Source organism: Lethenteron reissneri, chromosome 33 (assembly GCF_015708825.2).
Source record: "Lethenteron reissneri isolate LAM-NWPU_2019-01 chromosome 33, ASM1570882v1, whole genome shotgun sequence".
NCBI lineage: Eukaryota > Metazoa > Chordata > Hyperoartia > Petromyzontiformes > Petromyzontidae > Lethenteron > Lethenteron reissneri.
Genome location: NC_083811.1, coordinates 1764139 through 1778898, shown reverse-complemented (window position 1 = coordinate 1778898; position 14760 = coordinate 1764139). Strand labels below are relative to the sequence as shown.

General features: G+C 56.7%; 1 protein-coding gene across 7 annotated transcripts in view; it reads left to right on the top strand.

Annotated features, from left to right (window-relative positions):
- LOC133350184 (transcriptional enhancer factor TEF-1-like) overlaps positions 1-14760 on the top strand; it is an 84779-nt gene that overhangs the window by 59768 nt on the left and 10251 nt on the right. For 2 of the 7 annotated variants that reach the window (XM_061564268.1, XM_061564269.1), the window contains exons 3-10: positions 1235-1299; positions 2634-2696; positions 3113-3175; positions 8811-8822; positions 11516-11656; positions 11887-11927; positions 13074-13207; positions 13631-13767. In XM_061564268.1, the coding sequence (XP_061420252.1) occupies positions 1235-1299; positions 2634-2696; positions 3113-3175; positions 8811-8822; positions 11516-11656; positions 11887-11927; positions 13074-13207; positions 13631-13767 (656 nt within the window). The remainder of the gene's footprint in view (positions 1-1234; positions 1300-2633; positions 2697-3112; positions 3176-8810; positions 8823-11515; positions 11657-11886; positions 11928-13073; positions 13208-13630; positions 13768-14760) is intronic. The other 5 variants (XM_061564272.1, XM_061564274.1, XM_061564271.1 and 2 more) reach the window with 5 other exon arrangements.

Here is a 14760-nt window from a genome sequence, read left to right as displayed (position 1 = left end):
TGTGAAAGAAGTTGAACATCCATACATACAAACTAAATTGTTTTATTTCAGGAGCGACCTGGTTATCACAAATGCTAGCTCAACGAAGTGGCTTATCATCGTCACGTGGACATATATAGAAGTAGTCAAATACTATGAACGCCTGGATGTTCATTCTAAATGTGTAGGGGAAAAAAACCAGAGGACCCGGAGGAAAATCCACGCGACCACGGGGAGAGAGACACGCAAACTCCAAATATGCAGCAGGCATCAGGGTCAGGTTCGAACCCACGACCTCCTGTATACTTGGCGAGGTAGTTAACATCTCATGGCCACCGTGGCTGCCGAGTCTAGAACACAGAGTGGGGAATGCTGCCCTACAAGCTGTCAGATCGTCTTGGAAGACGGTGGGAGTCGCTCACACTTTACCCCACCACGCCTGCGCACGTTACGCGCACCTTGGAGCGATTGTGCCGAGTGAGCGATGTTGGATGACACCGGGGGACGTGTATGGGCTCCTCCTCGTACTGCACGTGCTATGGGGAAGGGCCACTACCCGAAACGTCGCCTATAATAAATGTTTTGTTCGCGTGAAGGCCACGGTGTTGTTATTGACGACTGTGTCGAGTTGCTTTGGTTTTGTTGGTGCACCAATCACTGTCAATAGAGCAGCAGCAGCAGCATCACCAAATAATTCGACTTTGTGTTTGCTGCTGCTGACATGATGATGATAGTGGTGATGGTTATGAATGTCGTTGCTGATGATGATGATGACGATTGCAGTTAGGAATGTTTGTTGCTGATGGTGATGATTTTAGTGGTAAGGCATGCTGTTGTTGCTGCTGATGATGATAATTGGTTGTAGTTTTGAATTTCAATCTGGCTGCTGATGATAATCATGCTGCTGATGATAATCATGCTCATGTGTTTGTAAATTCGTGGGGTTTTGATTTGTGGACTGCCTTCAAGTCCAGGTTCAGATTCGGTTATTTGGTTCTACATGTCCCATTTTAATTAAACCATAACATTCCATGCATTCAGTGTAAATCGGCACTCTATATATGTCTGGGTTGGGTCTCCCCGCGGACAACTCGGCATGAAGTGTACACAAATCTGATCAGGCCACTTTGCTGGGCCCATTCACTCCTCGTGCGCTGCGGCGGCCTTAATAGGTGCTCGCTAACAGCACCGCTCCTGTGCTAATGGAGTGGCGTTTGTGTTGTGTGTGTGCTGTGTGTGTGTTGTGTGTACTCAGGACGGAATGAACTCATAGCCAGGTACATCAAACTTCGAACGGGAAAGACACGGACACGCAAACAGGTGAGACAGGGGGCCCTGCCCCTCCCCTTGGCCCCTTCAACCCCCCCCCTTCAGCCCCCACCCCGGAACCCCCCCCCCCCCTCACCGTATCCGCCCCACCCTTTCCACCGCCCCACCCTTTCCACGGCCACCTTGACTCCTCCCCGTATAATTTGACTCCTCCTTCCTTAGCATTCAGGCCCCGCCTACCGATATCCGGCCCCTCCTCCCAGGTCTCCAACCCCCCCCCCCTACCATCCCCAGACTCCCCCCCCCACCCAAAAAACCCCGCACCTCCCCCAATACCCCCCCCCGTGAAACCCCGCCCCTCCCCTCCCCCCAAACCTCGCCCCTCCCCCAACACCCCTCCCCCGCTCCTCACCTGGCCCACAGGTGGGGGTCCCGCACCCCCCGTCTTCACAGAAGCGTGTGAGCAGCACGTCACCCATCACGGCCTTCCAATGAATTACGACAACATTGCTCCTCTGGGGGGCAGGAGCAGTCTGCTGTTGTGGCCAGCAACCACGCCCGGCCGCCTTTGTCTCCCCGGTGCTAACGTTCACACACCGCACCCGGCATTCATTTAAAGATGATTCTACCTCGGGGGAGTGAGAGCCCAGGTGGGATCGGGTGAAAATAATCGCCAGCGATGTTAGCCGCGGCCGGGAATGGAACTCGGACCACTGGATTCCCAGCGCGGTGCGCTCACCACTGCGTCGCTACTCCAAGACAAAGATCATTATCGCCACTGGGGAGACAAAGGTGGCCCGGACGTGGTGCTGGTCACCCACCCCCTCGTGAGCCGTGCCGGACTTAATAGGTGCTGCTAGCTAACAGCACTTGCCCCAACAGTCTGTTACAGGCTATACGGGGATCTTTGTCTTTGCCACGATTCCACACGCACTCACGCGGCTCCGGGTCTCCGGACCGTCCCGTTAGCGCCTCTAAGTGGACGCGACCTCAATCGTCGCTTGGGACTGCACGCCGTGGAGGGGCCGGGGGCAGAGCGGTGCTGGTGGGTGCAGTGGTGAGCGCGCGGCGCTGTGAATCCTGTTCATAGAGTGGACTGCTGGGCATCTGTGAAAAAGAGCTTCGTAGCTCATCGGATTCCTCCAGTGTTCATAAACATTCTCTTATCGTAATAATCAGGGCCATCGATAGGGCGGGGGTGCGGGAAATAAATTAGAAGTATTACATCTTGACACCTGACACCGTTACGTTGAAGCGAGCCGCCCCCCCCCCCCCCCCCAAAAAAGCGCGGGGCCCGGGGCAGTCACCCCGATTCGCCATGGTGTACCCGAGCCGGCGGTGGCGGTGTGTGTGTAACGCGTGTGCATTGCCATCGGGCGCTCCAGGTGTCTAGCCACATACAGGTGCTGGCGCGAAAGAAAGTGCGCGAGATCCAAGCCAGCATCAAGGTACGTGACCCCCCCCCCGCTCCTCCTCATCCCACACTCCCTCTCAGCCCCCCGCTCCCCCACCCCGGCCAGCCGCGCGCCCCCCCCCCCCTCTCCATCTTAAGGTCCTGTGTCTGGCCTCTGGAATGGCGAAGGCTGCCCGCTGCTGCTACTGCTGCTGAGGCTGCAGGCTACTTGACTGGTGCTCGTGGCTGCTGCACTTGGGAATACTTAAGGCATTTCTCTCCTTTCCATCTTAATTATTTCCTCTGTCCTCCTGTCTCGTTGTTGGTCTCCTCTTCCTCTGGCCCTCTCCGTCTGTCCCCTGTCGCCGCATCTCCTTCTTGGAACCCCCGCCTCCCCCCGAACCCCCCCCCCCCCACCTTCTCCTCCGTGCCCCCCCCCCTCTACCTCTTTTCTTCCTTCCTCGCCCGCAGGTCTCTAGTCACATTCAGGTGCTTGCCCGGCGGAAAGCGCGTGAGATTCAGGCCAAGCTCAAGGTACGAGCTGCGCTTGTGCGGCCGCCGCTTGCTTTTGGCTGTGCCCCCCCCCCCTCCCACTGGCCCCCCGCTCTCTCCCCCCTCCCTCCCTTCCTTCTTGGGCTGACGCTCCCCCTTTCTTCCCCGCCTACCGCCACTTGGGCTCTCTCGCTTGGCTCTCTCTCGCTTAGCTCTGTCCCAACGCTTGCTTCGTCCCAGGCCGCTTCCTTCACCTGCGCCCCCTCCTGCTCCCCCCCCCCCTTCCCGCCAATGCCCCTCCCGTGTCAAAAACCGCGCGGGCCACCGCCTCCGCTGCCGCCCGACTCGGCCGCGTGGCCTCGCGACGGCTGTGCCGGGGACATGGCGGGCAGGCAGCCGGCACCGCCGCGAGAACCCCGAGCTCGAATCCGGCTTCCAGCCGCCCGAGCGCGGCGACGATCGAGAGAGGCTTTCACGATGCGCCGTCAAATCGATGGAATCTAGAACGCGCAGAGTGAGGAATGTTGGCCAACTTTTGCGCTCCGTGCCAGATCGTCTCGCCGGCAGCCCGGTCGCCACCAGAGTCCGCACGCGCGTCTCTATCTCGTCACGTGATCGGACCTCTGTGGACGAAGAGCTTCACAGCTCATCGGATTCCTCCAGTCAAAATTAATGCGATTCCGATTTGGATTGGTGGCTACATTTGTCGGGCATTTATTTACACACACGCACACACACACCGGCTGTGTGCCTGCCTAGGCTTGTCCCAAGTGAGTTGTCAGAGGCCCTGCTGACGTGTAAAAAGTGACTTTCAGTTGAGTTGCGATGGCATTTTATTGACGATACTAAATCTGGATTCGTACGATAGCCATGCTTGAATCGCCACCCGCAGCTCGTGACGCTGCTGCACGTTGAGAGTTGGGATATTAATCTCGGAGGGGGAGAGAGAGGCAGTCACAGTCAAAGGCGGAGGAGAGGAAAGGTTTCAAGCATTGACTTAAACTGCGGCGTCCGCAGCGCGGACCGCTGGGGGAAGGGAGTTTCAAACCGTGGGGGCAGCAGAGGAGAATGAGCGACCTGCCACTGAACGACGACGTTTGACAGGGGTCTTCCACAGAGAGCCTTGGTTGCTGGGGTAGCGAGTGCACGTGGAGGGGAGTAGAGATAAGAGTGGAGAGGTAGGGGAGTGCGTGGAGGGGAGTAGAGATGAGAGGGGAGAGGTAGGAGAGGTAGGAGAGTGCGTGGAGGGGAGTAGAGATTAGAGGGGAGAGGTAGGAGAGTGCGTGGAGGGGAGTAGAGGGAGATGAGAGGGGGGAGGCAGGAGAGTGCGTGTGGGGGTGTCTCGTCGTCTAGCTTCAAGCGAAGGGGCCGTTGTTTGTTATTTTGGGCCCAACATCCTAAACAACACCGTGCGGCTTCGCGAACTTCGGTTTGACCGCGGGGCGCACGGCCCCCTCGTCGCGGGCCCTTTCACCCTCCAGCCCGCCCCGCCCGTTCAAATTCAAAATTCGAAGTCGTTACATGCCGCACGCGCCCGATGATTGGTGACCGCCACACGGAGCGCTTCGCGAGGGCGCAGCGGCAGCAGCAGCAGCAGCGGCGGCGGCGGCAGTGGCGGACGCGCGGTTTTTCCACAGCCCCCGGGCCGCTCCTCCTCCTCCTCCTTCCGTCTCCTCCATCCCTGAACCACAACCACGTGCGCTGTCTGTCCCCGCGTGTGTGATGTGTGGCGTGTGTACCTGTGTGTGTGCATATCCCTGTATGTGTCCGTGTGTGTGCGGTGTGTACATGTGTGTGTGTGTGTGTTCGTGTGTTCGTGTGTACAGGTGTATATCCGTGTGTGTGTGTGCGTTGTGTACTTGTGCGTGTGTCCGTGTGTGTGTGGGGGGGGGTTGTGTACTTGTGTGTATATCCGTGTGTGTGTGCATGCGGTAGGACTTCATGTACATGTGGTCGTGTCTGTGTTGATGTACATATGTGGAACTTCTTTCGCACCGTACGTAGCCAACTCGTGCTAATCGGAGGCGCGGACGTGTGTCCATGATGTCTGCGTGTGTGTTTGGGTTTGTGTGTGCGATGTAGTGTGTGTGTGTGTGGCACCCCCTCGTGTGCCGTACCGGCCTTCATAGGTGCAGCTCGCCAACAGCACTTGCCCCTATAGCCTATTAAAGGCTATAATGGTGGTCTGTGTCTTTTGTGTCCTTATGTAATTGTGGGGGTGTGTATGTGTGTGTGTGTGCGCAACGCGTCCCTACTCGTGGTGCCACACTCCACGTGTGTACACGTGGCCTGTGTGCACGTGCTCTCGGTGTTTGTCAATGCATTTTTGGGACGTGTGTTGTGTTGTGTGTGTTACGTGGGGTGGGGGGGGGTAGGTGGAGGGGAGGGGAGGGGTGTGTGGGGGGGCAACGTGGGGCGGGGGGGTGATGGGGGGGCCGTTGGCCTGGGAAGCTGCCGAGAAACCAGCTCGGGATTTTTCGTGACTCAAACATCGCGTCCAATTAGGGCGGACAAAGCAAAAAACGAAAATTGAATTTCCTTTCAATCGCCCGCCACTCAATCGCGGCTTGTTTAGCGACTGTCCCCCCCCAACCCCTTGCCTCCCCCAGCCCCACACGCCCCTCGCTCATTACCGCTGCGAGGGGGGGGGGGCTGTTGAACGAGGATGGTGCTTTGTAGATTGAGGTGCAGCAAGTAGGTTTGCCTCCATCACCTTGATGCCGTGCGCTATCCTCTCGCGCGCGTGTGCTGATTTCCTCCCGGAATATATCAGTTTCGTCCCACACTGGCGTTTATAAATAATTAATTATAATAACAATTATAACTATAATAACAATGCACATCCCTTCATCAATCCACTGACGGATTGAAGGTCACTCTCATCCATGCCCCTGTCGGTCATGGTTGGTGTCTGTTCGAACACACCTCAGCGCGCTGGTCAGTGTGGGCTGGCGTGGGGACTAATTCAGTACTTAATGATGGAATCGGCCATACATCCCACAACACGTGGACCCTCCCGATGAGAGAGTCTCGTGGATACACAATAATCACCCTCTCGCCCCCGATCTCGCCTGGACACCGCCTCAATTGGGGCAAGCATCACGCGTCAAACTGCTCGCTGTGGACGGCTGCGCGATGACTTTGTGAGCAGGTCAACAGTAGCGGCAGACAGGCAGTGTAGCAACAACATCCGCTCTTCATTTGTACGCCTGTGCTCCCACGCCTGCCCCAGCCCGCATACACCTGTGCGGTGAAGTATGGTCAAATAACCCCCTATCAAACCACCCCTCCCCCCCCCTTAACACCCGGCTGTAGAACGACCGCGCGCAATTTACACATCAACTGATTACACAATTTACCTTTTGTGCGCTCACAGCGCAACGCATTGTGAGCGTGGTAACGAGGAACATTCACGAGGAACTTGCACCATCGCCAGGGGTAACGGGGCGGACAAAGCGGGGGGAAAGTGGGGGGGGACGGGGGGGGTCATGGTCATGCCCCCCCCCCCCATCTCTCCTATTCCCTCCACCTCCCCCACCAATTAGCGGAGCCTCTAATTGGGTGTTGCTGACGCACATGGCCGCTTTGGATACGGAGAGTCGGGGGGCGTGAGACGGGAAGGGCATGGACACGCGGGGCGTGAGACGAGAGGGGCATTGACACACGGGGCGTGAGATGAGAAGGGCATTGACACACGGGGTGTGAGATGAGAGGGGCATTGACACGCGGGGCGTGAGATGAGAAGGGCATTGACACGCGGGGGGTGAGATGAGAAGGGCATTGACACACGGGGGTGAGATGAGAGGGGCATTGACACACGGGGCGTGAGATGAGAAGGGCATTGACACGCGGGGTGTGAGATGAGAAGGGCATTGACACACGGGGCGTGAGATGAGAGGGGCATTGACACACGGGGCGTGAGATGAGAGGGGCATTGACACACGGGGCGTGAGATGAGAGGGGCATTGACACGCGGGGGGTGAGATGAGAGGGGCATTGACACACAGGGTGAGATGAGAGGGGCATTGACACACGGGGCGTGAGATGAGAGGGGCATTGACACGCGGGGTGTGAGATGAGAGGGGCATTGACACGCGGGGTGTGAGATGAGAGGGGCATTGACACGCGGGGTGTGAGATGAGAGGGGCATTGACACGCGGGGTGTGAGATGAGAGGGGCATTGACACACGGGGCGTGAGATGAGAAGGGCATTGACACGCGGGGGGTGAGATGAGAGGGGCATTCACACGCGGGGTGTGAGATGAGAAGGGCATTGACACGCGGGGTGTGAGATGAGAGGGGCATTCACACGCGGGGTGTGAGATGAGAGGGGCATTGACACGCGGGGGGTGAGATGAGAGGGGCATTGACACACAGGGTGAGATGAGAGGGGCATTGACACGCGGGGGGTGAGATGAGAGGGGCATGGACACGCGGGGCGTGAGATGAGAAGGGCATTGACACACGGGGTGAGATGAGAGGGGCATGGACACGCGGGGCGTGAGAAGGACATAGATTATAATGATGGCTATGATGATGATAATGATTGCTATGATAATGATGATAATAATGATGGCGATGATCTTCCCGGAATTGGGCCGTTACTATGGCGAGCTCGAGGCCCGCTGGTGCGCGCCGCGGGGTCTCTCGCCCCCATCGCAATCCGCGCCAATTTAGTCTCGAGCACGTGTGCGCGTGTGTGCGTGTGTGTGTACCTGTGCGTGTGTGTGTACCTGTGCGTGTGTACTTGTGTGTGTGTGTACCTGTGTGTGTGTGTACTTGTGTGTGTGTGTACTTGTGTGTGCGTGTACTTGTGTGTGCGTACTTGTGTGTGTGTGTACTTGTGTGTGCGTGTGTGTGTACTTGTGTCTGTGTGTGTACTTGTGTGTACTTGTGTGTGCACTTGTGTGTGTACTTGTGTGTGTGTGTGTACTTGTGTGTACTTGTGTGTGCACTTGTGTGTGTACTTGTGTGTGTGTGTGTGCACTTGTGTGTGTACTTGTGTGTGTGTGTGTGCACTTGTGTGTGTGTGTACTTGTGTGTGTGTGTACTTGTGTGTGTGTGTACTTGTGTGTGTGTGTACTTGTGTCTGTGTGTACTTGTGTCTGTGTGTGTACGTGTGTGTGTACTTGTGTGTGTGTGTACTTGTGTGTGTGCGTGTACTTGTGTGTGTACTTGTGTGTACTTGTGTCTGTGTGTGTACTTGTGTGTGTGTGTGTGTACTTGTGTGTGTACTTGTGTGTGTAAAGGCGGCCGGGCGTGCGTGGTGCTGGCCACCCACCCCCTCCCTCGTGTGCCGTGGCGGCCTTCATAGGTGCTGCGACTCGATAACAGCACTTGCCCCAATAGTCTGTTCCAGGCTATACGGGGGATCTTTACTTCTGTCGTATGTGTGTGTCGTGTGTTACGTTGCCGGCACTTTTAGATATTTTAATTGAACGTCAGCGTTGTTGTTTTTGTTGTTGTTTTGGTGGTGGTGTTGATGGTTATTGTCGCGGTTGCTGATGATTGTTGGTGCTGCTGCTGCTGTGTTTGCGGTGGTGTTTATGATTGTTGTGGGTGGTGGTGGTGGTTGACTGCCTGTTGCTGCCGATATCATGATTGCGATCATCGCTCGCACGTGATTGTAACTCGCGCATCTATCCCTTCTCTCTGTTTACAATCCCGTTCTATGCAGGCAATGAACATGGTAAGTATAGGCACACCCCCCCCCCCTCTGGCTTAGCACCCCCCACTCCCAAAGCGCCCCCTCCCCAACTCCCCCCGCCCTCCCTTGGCTTCTCTCGGGTTCAGCAGCAGCAGCAGCCCAAGGCGGTCGCACGAGCGCAGGGCTCAGTCAGCCGGCGCTGTCCGGAGCGGCGTGCGGGGTGGCTCATTCAGGAGCTGCAGTGGCTCCATCTTTGGAATACGCAAACAAAAATTGCTGCTCTTCGTTATTTCGGTTGCCGATCCCTGACCATGGGAGTCCGGTTCACCATGGAAGTCCAGTTTACCATGGAAGTCCACTTTACCATGGATGTCCACTCTACCATGGAAGCCCAGTTTACCATGGAAGTCCACTTTAGCATGGGAGTCTAGTTCACCATGGAAGTTGAGTTTACCATGGAAGTCCACTTTACCATGGAAATCCAGTTCACCATGGAAGTCCACTTTACCATGGAAATCCAGCTCACCATGGAAGTCAAGTTTACCATGGAAGTCCAGTTCCATGAGAGTCCAGTTCACCATGGAAGTTTGATTCACCATGGGCAGGGGTCGGCAACCTGCAGCTCTGGAGCTGCATGCGGCTCATCAGGGACCGCTTGCGGACAGTTATTCACTAAGCACCACCACCGCCTCGTATTCACGGTGCATTGCGGCTCTTTAAATATTGAGGTTGTTTTTTTATTACCGAATTCGAAAAAAAATCACACTCGGGGGGGAAAGGGGGGATTGCCCCCCCCCCAATATATCTATAGAGATGATAACAATTGGAGCCCCCCCCCAATTGAAATAACTGATGGAGACAGCTTCTGCGTGCGCGTTCCCATGCCTAGTGGATAGAGGGGGGGCGGGGGAGCGTAGGCATGCGCAGGGGTTGGGGGGCATCGACCCTCTCCCCCCCAGCCCCCTCCCCCCAGCCCCTCCCCGAAGCCTCAATAACAGCGCAAGAGCAAATAATGCTTATGAAGCATGCGTGCTTTGCGTGTGCGTGTGCGTGCGCGTGTGCGTGCGCGTGTGCGTGCGCATGCGCGTGTGCGTGCGCGTGTGTGTGTGTGTGCGCGTGTGTGTGTGTGTGGAGACGGGGGGCGGGGGGGCGGTGGCCTAGTGGTTAGCGCAATGCGATTCCAACCCGGTGACTCCAGAGTTCACATCCCAAACACGGCCAACATCGGTGACAGATTTGTGAACCGCTCCTGGGGCTGGCCCCTAGGTCAACTCGGCCTTAAACTTGAGTACCCGGTGCGGTGTGTAAATCACATCAGCGTTGGGTGTGGCAAAGGCTGCCCCGGGCGTGGTGCCGGCCACCCACCCCCTCGTGCGCCGTGCCGGCCTGCACAGGTGCTCGCTAACAGCACTTGCCCCGACAGTCTGTTAAAGGCTATTTGGGTTGTCTTTGTCTTTGTGAGTGAGTGTGTGTATGTATACACGTGTGTGTGTGTGTGTGTGCTATGCTCAGTGTGTGTGCACGATTACGCTCAGCCAAGCACTAACACAGCCTCCAACTGCCCCCCATTAGCCCCCCCCTCCCCCATCAGCCCCCCAGCTCTGCATGCAAAGACGCGGACGACCCGGGCAGGTTTTGAGAGCTTTGAATTTAACGTTTTGAGTTCACTGTGGTGGAATCGCTACACTGCGTGTGCGTGTGTATGCATTGCTAACAGCACTTGCCACAACGGCCCGTACGAGGCTATACATGGGGGTCTTTGTCTTTGCATGTATGTGTGTGTGTGAACCCCGGTGGCCCCAGTTCGATTCCCGCTCAAGGCCAACATCGGTGGCGGATATCTTAACCGGTCCAGGACCTCCCCGAGGTCGGCTCAGCCTCAATTGAGTACCCGGTGTTGTGCGGAAACATGGGGAGACAAAGGCAGCCGGGCGTGGTGCTGGCCACCCACCGCCCCTTGTGTGCCATGACGGCCTTCGTAGGTGCTCGCTAACAGCACTTGCCCCAAGACTCTGTACAATTGTATACGGGGGGGGGGGGGGTCTTTGTGCAATGTGGATCTGTTGAGTGTTTGAATCTCTGAGCGTGCGATGTGGTAAATACTGTCGGTGTGTGTGTGGCGTTTACATCTGTGAGCCTACCTGTGGAACTGTGAGTGTACGTGTGCAGATGAATATACTTACGTGCGTTTGTGTATGTTTACCCGTGTTCGCGTGTGTATATTCGTGTGTACGTAATTGAGCGGTGGCACAGTGGTTAGCGCACTCACTGCCCTACGAACTCGTCCAGCCGAGTTCGATTTCCCGCTCACAGCCAAACACGTGACGATTATCCGAACCAGTCCGGGCCTGCGATAGGTCTACTCAGCCGTAAAATGCGTACCGAGTGCGCGGTGTGCAAACATCGAAGCTTGGGAGTTAAAGGCGGACGGGCGTGGTAGCTGCCCCCCTCAACCACTTTGTGTCTGGCCTACACGGGGGAGGGGCGGGGTGTCTTTGTCTTTGTGTGAGCACGTGGTGAGCACGTGTTAATCACGTGATAGATCACGTGTTAATCACGTGCTAACCACATTCCCGCCACGATTGACAGAGGGCCCCTGCACGCTTGAATGAATGCGCGTCCCCTTGTTTATTCCAGTGGTTGACTCTCGATATTGTCTGTGGCCTCCTCATCATCTTCATCCTCCTCGTCGTCGTCGTTCTCCCCCCCCCCCCCCCCCTTCGTCTCACGTCAAGGATCAGAACGCCAAGGACAAGGCGCTGCAGAGCATGGCGGCTATGTCGAGCGCGCAGATCGTCTCGGCCACGGCCATTCACAGCAAGGCCATGGGCATGGGGCCCGCGCTGCCGCGGCCACCCTACCCGCCCGCCCAGGGGGTCAGTGGCCTGCAGCAGCAGCAGCGCGCTAATCGCAACACACACGCGGCGGGGCGGGGGGGCAACGCGGTGGCGAGATGTCAACTACCTCGCCGACTCTGATGCCTGTGTATTTGGAGTTGGCGTTTCGCCCCACCCCCACCATCTCTCAAATGTAATTCACACTTATCTCTTACCGTGTCCTCATCCTCCCCCTCCTCCTCCCTGTATCCTCTCTCCTCGTGTTGCAGTTCTGGAGTCTGCCCGGGCAGCCAGGCTCGTCCGCTCAGGAGTGAGTCTCCCCCTCGTGGAGCCATCACCGACCCACCTATCCACCCACCTACCCAGCTACCCACTCACTCACCCACCCACCCACCCAGCCACCCACCCACCCAGCCACCCACCCACCAAGCCACCCATCCACCCAGCCACCTACCCACCCAGCCACCTATCCACCCAGCCACCCACCCACCCAGCCACCCATCCACCCACCCAGCCAACTACCCACCCAGCCACCTACCTACCCAGCTACCCACCCACCCAGTCACCCACCCACCCAGCCACCCACCCACCCACCCAGCCACCCACCCACACGCCCAGCCACCTACCCGCCCAGCCACCTACCCGCCCAGCCACCTACCCACCCAGCCACCCACCCACCCAGCCACCTACCCGCCCCGCCACCTACCCACCCAGCCATCTGCCCCCCTCTGTCATTAAACCGGGTTCTCAAGTGGAGTGAAGTTGATGGGGCTCAGCCCGGTCACCAGTGACTCGCGTAGAGACTCATACATCCACATAGAGACACATAGAGTTGTACATAGACCCACAGAGTTGCATATAAACACATAGAGACCCATAAACTGACATCGAGACATCGTCTCTAGTAGAGTCATATACTCACGTAAAGTCACGTAGACTTGCGTAGAGACCTAGAAGACTCGGACAGATATCCACCAGAATAAGTTATTTTTTAACTTCTTTAAAACACGCTTTCATGAAATGTACCGTACTCGGATTGACAAAACTCCACGACTCCAGGAGGTGGCCCCAAAGCTTGCCATAACGTAAGGGGCCGTGCCTATTTACAGCCAACGTTAGTTGAGCATGGACAATTAGACCCAAGCCGAAACATTAACACATAAAAAGAATGTTAAAAAAGATGTACATTTTTTTTAATGATAGAATCTAGTATTGTCACTAGTATGACATAAGTATACCAAGTTTGTAGTCGATACCACATTGGGAAGTGGGTTAAAATTGAGTTACAATATTTGAGGATACGACAACAACAACAGAGTGAGTTAAATAAAAGTGTGTAAAAAATTAACCGGGTGAAGGGGAATCCTTTAACCCTTACTCCCCCCCAACCCCCCCAACCCCCCCCCCCCCAACTCCCTCTCTCAATCCCCCCCCTCCTCTACCCCCCCTCCCGTAGTGTGAAGCCGTTTGCACAGCCCGCGTACCCCATGCAGACGAGCATCCCCACGCCCATCCCAGGTGACCGGTTCGACTCCCGACACGGGACAACACACACACGTGACAGTCTTGTCGGGTGGTGGAGGTTGAATGGCAAGTATTTTGGCATTGAAAGACTACCACGTGGCCTTACACAAACATGATGATGATGATATCATCATGATATCATCATCATGACAGTATATTTTTTATATTGTTAATGTTGTTGCTCATTGTTGCCTGTTTTTTTGTATCGTCACGATCAATCGTCAATCATCATCACGATCATAAATCAGCGATCATCAACACCATTATAAATAGTCAATCGCCACCGCGGAGAAAAATCCACGCGGTACCACCGGGAGAGACACACGGAAACTCCAAATATACAGCAGGCGTCAGCGTTGGGATCGAACACACAGCCTCCTGTATACCAGGTGAGGTAGTTAACATCTCCTAGCCACCGTGGCGAGATGTTAACGACCTCTATCCTGCCCCCCCCCCGTCCGTCCCATACCTCCCTTCCCCCCCCCCCAGGCGGCTACGACCCCGGCACGGGGGGCCTCGTGGCCACGGCGGTGGGGCCCGCGTGGCAGGGCCGCTCCATCGGCACCTCCAAGCTGCGCCTCGTCGAGTTCTCGGCCTTCCTGGAGCAGCAGCGGGACGCCGACACCGTGAGTGGGGGGCGTGGGGGGGGGGTGGGGTGAGGTTTTAATTGATTGGTTAATTGGTGAGTTGGATGGTTGGATAGAGAAGGGAGGGGTGCGTGTTGGTGAGAAGTTTATTTTATAATCATCAGAACAGAGTTAAAATTCCCAAGCATCGGTGGGGAATATCTGAACTGGTCCTTGACCTCCCTTCGGTCGACTCAGCCTCACGTCAGTACCCAGTCCGGTGTGTCTAGACATCAGCATTGGGGAGACGAAGGCAGCCGGGCACGGCGTTAGCCACACCGGCCTTCGTAGGTGCCCACTCACAGCGCTCTCCCCCAAGAGGCTACCGGGCGGAGATTGGTATTTGTCTGTCGTGAGTAAACGACATTCCAATGATATGAGTTAGTTTGGTCAGGCTTGAGTTCTGTCAAACAGGGCGAGAGGGTAAAACCACACTTGGCAGGAAGGTCGGTAGCGGTGCGTGCGTGCGGTGCGTGAGCATGTGTGCGTCCGGAGTGTGGGCATGTGTGCGTGTGTGCGGTGCGTGAGCGTGTGTGCGTGCGGTGCGTGAGCGTGCGTGCGGTGCGTGAGCATGTGTGCGTGTGGTGCGTGAGCGTGCGTGCGTCCGGAGTGTGGGGAGCGGTGGCGCAGCGGTTAGCACGCGCTGCGCTACGAGCTGACTTCGATTTCCGCCAACACCGATGATCTGAACCGGTCCAGGGCCTCTCCTAGGTCGACTCAGCCTCAAATGAGTATCTGGTGTAAACATCGCCAATCGGGGCAGTAGGGCGGCCCGGCAGTGAAGCCGGCGACCCGCACCCCCAACGCGCACCGTCCCGGCCCTTCGTAGGCGCTGCTCGCTAACAGCACTTGCCCCAATAGTCCGTCAAAGTCTATACTGGGGGATCTTTCTCTTCTGTGCGGGTGCTTAATATAAACTCCAACCCCACGTGTGTGTGTGTGGGTTTTTTTACGAGTCATCGGTGACGGAGGCCGGGATGGAGAGAGAGAGAG